At 47.6% G+C, this 9996-nt stretch overlaps 1 protein-coding gene across 1 annotated transcript in view; it reads left to right on the top strand.

The window, feature by feature from the left end:
• Positions 1–5023, top strand: part of LOC143277563 (uncharacterized) — a 25365-nt gene extending 20342 nt beyond the window's left edge. The window contains exons 12-13 of the mRNA XM_076582441.1: positions 2912–3048; positions 4675–5023. Coding sequence (XP_076438556.1) covers positions 2912–3048; positions 4675–5023 — 486 coding nt within the window. The remainder of the gene's footprint in view (positions 1–2911; positions 3049–4674) is intronic.
• Positions 5024–9996: the final 4973 nt, after the last annotated feature.

Genomic DNA, 9996 nt, shown 5'->3' with positions numbered 1-9996 from the left:
GCCAACAAGCCCCCAAGGCTGCAGCACTATTTGTATTTGTATTTGTATTTCTTTTTATCACAGCAGATTTCTCTGTGTGAAATTCGGGCTGCTCTCCCCAGGGAGAGCGCGTCGCTATAATACAGCGCCACCCATTTTTTTTGGAATTTTTTCCTGCGTGCAGTTTCATTTGTTTTCCCTATCGAAGTGGATTTTTCTGTAGAATTTTGCCAGGAACAACCCTCTTGTTGCCGTGGGTTCTTTTACGTGCGCTAAGTGCATGCTGCACACGGGACCTCGGTTTATCGTCTTATCCGAATGACTAGCGTCCAAACCACCACTCAAGGTCTAGTGGAGGGGGAGAAAATATCGGCAGCTGAGCCGTGATTCGAACCAGCGCGCTCAGATTTTCTCGCTTCCTAGGCGGACGCGTTACCTCTAGGCCATCACTCCACACAACGCAACACAACACTAAGAGCCAGTGCGATCCTGCCTCCTAACTGGAGAGTCATATTTACGTAGCGCCTATCCTCGGTTGGAAACCAAGCTCTAAGCGCTCAACAAACAGGATCATTTGCACAACAGGCTGCCTACCTGGGTAGAGCCGACTGACGGCTGCCATTTGGGTGCTCATCATTCGTTTCCTATGTCATTCAATCAGATTTTAGGCACGCACACATGCACACTCAGACAGACATGTGGCATTTCGTGTGTATGACTGTCTTGTTTATTTATCCCACCATATAGGCAGCCATATTCCGTTTTCGGGGGGGTGCACGCTGGGTATGTTCTTGTTAACATAACCCCACCCAACGCTGACATGGATTACCGGATCTCTAAAGTCCGTATTTGATCTTCTGCGCACGTATACACATGAAGGGGTTGGGGTTTAACTTTTAATTCACTGGACCCCGCGCCGGGCCAGAGCACTGCTTTGGGCGCTGAAATTCGTTTTCGTCGACACGACAGTTTCCACGCTCATACATATGCATAAACTGCGAGGGAAGGGAGCTAATTTCTACAGTATTTCTACGGCTGTGTCCGCACCCATGTCAATTTAGAGGGGAAACAACTGCAGTCGATGTCAGTATATTTTCTGCAATATTTTCCCGCATCAGTATGACAAGGAAGCCTACCGAGGTTGTGAACTCCCCCCAGGGTGGAATGGGTTAACTCTTTCCATACGAATGGCGAAAGAGACGACGTTAACAGCGTTTCACCCCAATTACCATCATCAAAATATTGCAAGCGGAAGGCTCTTATACTGAAGAGGTGAATGTTGACAAAGAATACCACAATTCTGACGACGGAAGCTAAAGGTTGGGTCATTGAGACACCCACTGGACATCCGAGGGGTCTGTGCAGAGGAGAAGAGAGGACTGGCCGTACTGAGTGAGTTAATGTGGAATGTTGGCCGAGTGGTAACGCGTCCGTCTAGGAAGCGAGAGGATCTGAGCGTACTGGTTCTTCTTCTTCTTCCGCGTTCGTGGGCTGCAACTCCCACGTTCACTCGTATGCACACGAGTGGGCTTTTACGTGTATGACCGTTTTTACCCCGCCATGTAGGCAGCCATACTCCGTTTTTGGGGGTGTGCATGCTGGGTATGTTCTTGTTTCCATAACCCACCGAACGCTGACATGGATTACAGGATCTTTAACGTGCGTATTTGATCTTCTGCTTGCGTATACACACGAAGGGGGTTCAGGCACTAAGCAGGTCTGCACATATGTTGACCTGGGAGATCGTAAAAATCTCCACCCTTCACCCACCAGGCGCCGTCACCGTGATTCGAACCCGGGACCCTCAGATTGACAGTCCAACGCTTTAACCACTCGGCTATTGCGCCCGTCTGAGCGTACTGGTTCGAATCCCACGCTCACCAGAGGTTTCTCCCCAGCCGCTCAAGTCTTTGAAGTGGTGGTCTGGGCGTTTGTCAGTCATATGAGACGATAAACCGAGCTCCCGTGTGCAGCATTTAGCTCACGTAAATGTTGTTGTTGTTGTTGTTTTCCGTAATGGTAGATGATGATGATTTTATTCAGTTCCATTACATTCCTAGTATCAGTTCCATTCTATCGCATGACAATGCAGTTCTGTATTATATTCCAACTCAATACAACACATCACAACGCAACAGAACACGACACAACGCAATACAATACACCGCAACGCAACGCAACAATACGCAAGGCAACAATACGCAACAAAAACAGTACAGGACGAAGCACTGAACGCAAGACAGGTGAACACAATACAACGTATCACACCGCAACGCAACTCGACGCAGTACACTGCATGACCACACCACACCACCACACCACACCACACCACACCACACCACACCACACCACTTTTTCCACCCAACGCAATGCAACACAACATCACACCACACCACACACCACACCACACCACACCACACCACACACCACACCACTTCGCCACCCAACGCAATGCAACACAACAGAACACCACACCACACCACACCACACCACACCACTTTGCCACCCAACACAACGCAACACAACACGGTAACCCCGAGGACAACCCCTGTCCCCAAACACCCCCACTCTCTCCCATCCCCCGCCCTCCACTCTGATTGACATCCTTCGTCCCACCCTAACCCTCACACCCCACCCCCCTTCTCAACCCCACCCCCCTCCCCCCTGCTCCTCCCCCCCCCCTCCCCCCACCTCTCCCTCAAGTTCCCCTCCATCGAAACGAAGAGCAGATGGTTTCAGTTTCAGTTTCAGTAGCTCAAGGAGGCGTCTCTGCGTTCGGACAAATCCATATACGCTACACCACATCTGCCAAGCAGATGCCTGACCAGCAGCCGTAACCCAACGCGCTTTGTCAGGCCTTGAGGCAGATGGGGCTACTGCTAAGTAAGTAAGGAGGCTAGATTCGAACCCCGGTGTCTGTGGCGTGTTGCAGGCCACCCTGTCCTGTGGCTTCGACAATCAGGTGGTGAACGGAGGCGTCCCGTTGCCTAGCGACTACCGCAACCCTTGCTCCCCCCAGTCCGTGCAGAATGGACTCTACTTCTTCGCCTACTCCAATGACAAGCATCAGTAAGTGGATTTGTGGGTGTGGGAGGGTGTTTGTTTGTTTGTGTGTGTGTGTGTGTAGGGGGGGGGGAGGCCGGGGGTGGGGGGAGGCCGGGGGGGGAAGGCCGGGGGGGAAGGGGGGGACGTGGGGGGAGGAGGGAGGGGCGAAGGTTGTGGTGGTGGAGGGTTGGTGGTGGTGTGTGTATGTGTGTGGGCTGATGTGGTGGAGTGGGGAAGTGGGGGTGGGGGGGATAAGAGTGGGGGTGGGGTTGGTGTATATATAAGTGTGTGTGGGGAGGGGGGAGGGGGGGTTGTTAGAATATATTTGCATTTCTATTTCTTTTTATCACAACAGATTTCTCTGTGTGAAATTCGGGCTGCTCTCCCCGGGAAGAGCGCGTCGCTACACTACAGCGCCACCCATTTTTTTTTGTGTGTGTATTTTTTCCTGCGTGCAGTTTTATTTGTTTTTCCTATTGAAGTGGATTTTTCTACAGAATTTTGCCAGGAACAACCCTTTTGTTGCCGTGGGTTCTTTTACGTGCGCTAAGTGCATGCTGCACACGGGACCTCGGTTTATCGTCTTATCCGAATGACTAGCGTCCAAACCACCACTCAAGGTCTAGTGGAGTGGGGGGGGGGGGGTGGGGGGGTGGGGGGGGGGGGGGGGGGGAGAAAATATCAGCGGCTGAGCCGTGATTCGAACCAGCGCGCTCAGATTCTCTCGCTTCCTAGGCGGACGCGTTACCTCTAGGCCATCACTCCATATATATCTATCTATATATATAGAGAGAGAGAGATATGTGTGTGTGTGTGTGTGTGTGTGTGTGTGTTTCTGTCTGCCCTTTGTCGGTCTGTGTGTGTGTGTGGGGGCGGGGGGGGGGGGGGAGGTAGGGGGACTATTGATGATTTTGAGGTTCAGCCAGTGAGACACACCGGAGTGCAGTGCGGAGAGGGGGCAGAGAGAGGGAGAGCACAGCTAAAATAAAGACGCTTCCTGTCACGGCATCATAAGACTAGCGATGGAGTGCGACGTGTAAAGGGGGCGTGGCTTTATAATGACTCAATGATATGGATACTAAAATAGCGCCTATCCTGGGTCGGATACCAAGCTCTAAGCGCTTGACAAATCGGGGGTCATTTGCACAACGGGCTGCCCTACCTGGGTGGAACCGACTGACGGCTGCCATTGGACGCTCATTATTCATTCGTTTTCTGTGTCTGTGTCTGTGTCTGTGTCATTCAATCAGATTTCAGGCACACACACACACACACACACACACACACACACACACACACACACACACACACACACACACACACACACATACACACTCAGACAGACATGTAACATTTTACTAACGTGCCACCATCTTGCTTTTTTCCGTTTTTTGATCCCACAAACCATAGAAATGTCACCAATAGGTGCAATACTGTAGGATGCCAAAACAGGACATTACCGCATATTTAAAGTCCTTTTTTATAATTTTTTTTTTTACACAAGGCGTGCGACAAACAGGGGAGGTGGGGGGGGGGGGGGAGGGGAGGAGGAGGGAAGAAGAAGAGGAGCTGAACGCTCATTCACGCCCAATCACAGCGCACCTTATAAATAATCATATACCTGCTGTTACGTTTGTGTGCGTGACCCAGATACATCCAGTGTGACGTGTGGGGAGGGGCGTGGCTGAAGGACTGCGCCCCCGCCCACGTGTGGAACGACCAGGCGCACACGTGCGTTCCGGACACTCTGCACGAGTTCGACAAGACGACGGTGGCGCCCTTCGAGGTCAGGAACCCATGCACGCCTCAGGCTCTGGCCGCCGGAACTCTGTTCTTCCCCCACCCGTGCGATCACACCAAGTACATCCACTGCGACATCGCGGGCAACTACTACATCCAGGCCTGCCCAGCCGGCATGTTCTTCGACCCGGCAACTTTCGTCTGCTCGCCCATCGATCCGCAGGTCAACGACCCTGCTTGTGGGACCGGTAGAAAGTGAAAAACTGGGGGTGTGGGGTGGGGGTGAGGGTGGGGGTTGCGGGGTGGGTGTGGGGTAGGAAGATTGGTGATAGTAGTGTGCAAGCGGTCATTCGCTGACAAAGATATAATTTCTTTGGGGCTGATCACAGATTGACACATCCGAGGGACTTTGACTTTTTGTTTGTTTGTTTGTTTTTTGTTTAGGGAAAAATGTATTTGGGGAGAAAAAAAATGTAGATGTCTGATGCTGACTAAATGCAAAGCTTTTGATGCAGTTGGGGAACAATGTAGCTGATGCTGACTAAATGCAAACCTTTTGATGCAGTTGAGGAAAAAAAGATGTAGCTATCTGATGCTGACTAAATGCAAACCTTTGATGCAGTTGGGGAACAATGTAGCTGATGCTGACTAAATGCAAACCTTTTGATGCAGTTGGGGAACAATGTAGCTGATGCTGACTAAATGCAAACCTTTTGATGCATTTGGGGAACAATGTAGCCGTTTGATGCTGACTAAATGCAAACCTTTTGATGCAGTTGGGGAACAATGTAGCTGTCTGATGCTGACTAAATGCAAACCTTTTGATGCAGTTGGAGAACAATGTAGCTGTCTGATGCTGACTAAATGCAAACCTTTTGATGCATTTGGGGAACAATGTAGCCGTTTGATGCTGACTAAATGCAAACCTTTTGATGCATTTGGGGAACAATGTAGCTATCTGATGCTGACTAAATGCAAACCTTTTGATGCAGTTGGAGAACAATGTAGCTGTTTGATGCTGACTAAATGCAAACCTTTTGATGCAGTTGGGGAACAATGTAGCTGTTTGATGCTGACTAAATGCAAACCTTTTGATGCATTTGGGGAACAATGTAGCTGTTTGATGCTGACTAAATGCAAACCTTTTGATGCATTTGGGGAACAATGTAGCCGTTTGATGCTGACTAAATGCAAACCTTTTGATGCAGTTGGGGAACAATGTAGCTGTTTGATGCTGACTAAATGCAAACCTTTTGATGCATTTGGGGAACAATGTAGCTGTTTGATGCTGACTAAATGCAAACCTTTTGATGCAGTTGGTGGAAAAAAAGATGTACCTATCTGATGCTGACTAAATGCAAAGCCTTTGATGCAGTTGGGGAACAATGTAGCTGTTTGATGCTGACTAAATGCAAACCTTTTGATGCAGTTGGTGGAAAAAAAGATGTAGCTATCTGTTACTGACTAAATGCAAACCTTTTGATGCAGTTGGAGAACAATGTAGCTGATGCTGACTAAATGCAAACCTTTTGATGCAGTTGGAGAACAATGTAGCTATCTGATGCTGACTAAATGCAAACCTTTTGATGCAGTTGGGGAACAATGTAGCTATCTGATGCTGACTAAATGCAAACCTTTTGATGCAGTTGGAGAACAATGTAGCTATCTGATGCTGACTAAATGCAAACCTTTTGATGCAGTTGGGGAACAATGTAGCTATCTGATGATGACTAAATGCAAACCGTTTGATGCATCTGGGGAGTGGGGAGGGGGGAATGTAGCTGTCATGCTGACTAAATGCAGTCCTTTTGATGCAGTTGGTGGAAAAATGATGTAGCTATCTGATGCTGACTAAATGCAGTCCTTTTGATTAAGAGCATTGGAAAGAACCGACATTCTGAGCAGATGATGTTGGTAAGATGTTGACCTTGTGATCCTGTGAATATAGGATGCTGACTGATGTGAAGGATTCAGTTACTCTGTCATATTAACACTTTGGATTCATCTTGCCAATTATACGCTTAATGATGTGTTTTTTTTCTTGTTTTTTTTTTTTTAATGAGACATTGATTCGTGTGCGTTTTTTTTATGATGCAGGTATCGGATTTCGTTTAACATAATCATTCGTGTGGAAATTGTTTGTTGTCGATATATGATTCTGTGTTATATTACAAAAACATGGCAGACTCTCAATGAATATTCACGTGTTTTTTTTTTTATTGTGATGAGCGGAGTACTTGTGATCGGCGTGTGCTGTTGACTTTGTTGGTCTGTCTGTCTTGTACCCCTCTATCTTTCTGTCTACCAGTTTCCGTGTTCCACACACACACACACACACACACACACACACACACACACACACACACACACTCACACACTAACATACACACACACATGCACGCTCTCTCTCTCTCTCTCGCGCACACACCCACCCACACACACTCACTCACATGTTGATCTGTTGCCGTTGTTGTGCCAGGTTGTTGTTCTTTTTGTTATGTTGCTGTTCTGATTGGTGTGTGTGCGTCTGCATGCGTGCGTGTGTGTGTGTGCGTGTGTGTGTGTGTGTGTGTGTGTGTGTGTGTGTGTGTGTGTGTGTGTGTGTGTGTGATCTTTATTTTGTTATCATTCTTCGCCTGTTGTCCGTCGTCATATAGTCTGTGATACCATTCCTCACGTTGGCTTTGTTGTTGGTCTTTCCTTCGTTGTTGCTTTTTGTTCTACCCCCGAAAACGGAGTATGGCTGCCTATATGGCGGGGTAAAAACGGTCATACACGTAAAAGCCCACTCGTGTGCATACGAGTGAACGCAGAAGAAGAAGAAGAAGAAGAAGCTTTTTGTTCTTGGTCATGATGTTGTTGCTCCACTTCTTGCTGGACGTCTCCATTGGTGCGCTTCCTCTTAACTCTCTCCATACGAACGGCGAAAGAGACGACGTTAACAGCGTTTCACCCCAATTACCATCATCAAAATATTGCAAGCGGAAGGTTCTTATACTGAAGACGTGAATGATGACAAAGAATACCACAATTCTAACGACGGAAGCTAAAGATTGGGTCATTCAGACACCCACTGGACATCCGAGGGGTCTGTGTAGATGAGAAGAGAAGAATGGCCGTACTGAGTGAGTTAATAATAACAATGGTATTTATATAGCGCTGAATCTTGTGCAGAGACAAATCAAAGCGCTTTCGCACCAGTCATTCATTCACACACATGCATAACTCTAAAACTGAAGAAACTGAAAGACAAGGAAGAGGCAGGGAAGGGAGGCTATTTTGGGAAGAGGTGGGTTTTAAGGCCAGACTTGAAAGAGCTGAGTGTGGAGACTTGACGAAGCGAAAGAGGAAGTTCATTCCAATTGCAAGGTCCAGAGACAGAGAAAGAACTGCGGCCAACAGTCGAGAGTTTGAATCTGGGTATGGGTAAACAGAGTGGATCCGAAGCTGATCGTAGTGAGCGAGATGGAGTGTAGAGGTGAAGGCAGCCATAGAGATAGGCAGGGGATGATTTGTGAATACATTTGTAGCATAGAGTGCTGATCTTGTACTTTATTCGGTGTGAGACAGGGAGCCAGTGGAGATGTTGCAAAAGAGGAGTGACGTGCTCAGATCTTTTCTTTCTTTCCCCTTGACCGCCATAAACGTATTACCTACATGCAATACAGAAACGTGATGACCCGGCTTTTCATTCAGCTGGTTCCACTTCCAACACCGATAAACACTTAAACGATGTATGTCGTCCAAATGCGAAGCCAAGCCAAGCCAGCTGATCTTTCTGAAAGAATTACTGCCACGGATGGTAAAATTTGTTCACGAATGTTTGTTTGTTGTTGTTTTTTTCCCCGCCATAACATGTTTATGTTTTAGGGTATCCCCTGAACCTAAAGGTTTTATGACAATAAAATATCCTGTTCCAGTCTGTTCTGTTCGCATCTTACTCCACCATAGCAAACTATCACGTGAAATAAAGATGTGTATTATCATACATGTACGATTTTAGCCTCCTACAATAACCGGAAGTAAGTCAAGAGATTTCTTTAATCAACATCCCCTGTATTCCCTCGATTTATCTCCCCTGGTTTATGTACTCTCAGGTCAAGTGATGGATGAGAGGAATGCAGTTCGACGGTGCTGAAAATTCGAGCTTTCTTCGAGGGCGTTATTTGGGGTATTCCTATTCAACGCGGTTAAGCGCCGTGGACACGTGGTTTAAAAGATTGCGAAAATGCGTGAAAACGGAGAGAGGATACATCCATAAGCTGGAATAAGACATTCTTCTTCTTCTTCTTCTGCGTTCGTGGGCTGCAACTCCCACGTTCACTCGTATGCACACGAGTGGGCTTTTACGTGTATGATCGTTTTTACCCCGCCATGTAGGCAGCCATACTCCATTTTCGGGGGTGTGCATGCTAGGTATGTTCTTGTTTCCATAACCCACCGAACGCTGACATGGATTACAGGATCTTTAACGTGCGTATTTGATCTTCTGCTTGCATATACACACGAAGGGGGTTCAGGCACTAGCAGGTCTGCACATATGTTGACCTGGGAGATCGTAAAAATCTCCACCCTTCACCCACCAGGCGCCGTCACCGTGATTCGAACCCGGGACCCTCAGATTGACAGTCCAACGCTTTAACCACTCGGCTATTGCGCCCGTCATATAAGACATTTATGAGGAAGTATATCCACATGGCTGCATTCACATACTTATCAACCCCCGAATCCTCGGTCAGAGGATGAAGTGACATTGATTAGACACACTTGGATCTGGAACAAGTTTTACATCGTCACCATGTCATCAACTGCAACTGACATATTTGATACGGGGACAGATCCACTCAGAGATCAAGCAAAATAACAACAACAACAACAACAACAACAAGAAAAGAAAAAAAAAAGATAGTCATCAAGATGAGGTCTGGCCATTAGAGAACTGACATACGGAACACTAATGACCCTGATAACAAACACAAAATAGGGCAACTGTCATTCCCGAAGGACATATGGAAACCAGAAAAGAAAAAAAAAACAACAAAAAAAAAAAAAAACCCAACCACCTCACAAAACCTGTGTTCCACAGCTGTCTGTGATCCAAGAGGCAGCAGAGGTGAGGTGAACGCTCCTTGGGCTGTCTGCCTCAAGGTCTAGCTGTGAGGTGAACGTCATGTGGGCTGTCTGCCTCAAGGTCTAGCTGTGAGGTGAACGTCATGTGGGCTGTCTGCCTCA

The sequence above is a fragment of the Babylonia areolata genome, chromosome 34 (assembly GCF_041734735.1).
Source record: "Babylonia areolata isolate BAREFJ2019XMU chromosome 34, ASM4173473v1, whole genome shotgun sequence".
In the NCBI taxonomy this organism is placed as follows: Eukaryota; Metazoa; Mollusca; class Gastropoda; order Neogastropoda; family Buccinidae; genus Babylonia; species Babylonia areolata.
The sequence above is the reverse complement of the archived record's forward strand: the minus strand, read 5'-3'. Positions and strand labels throughout refer to the sequence as shown.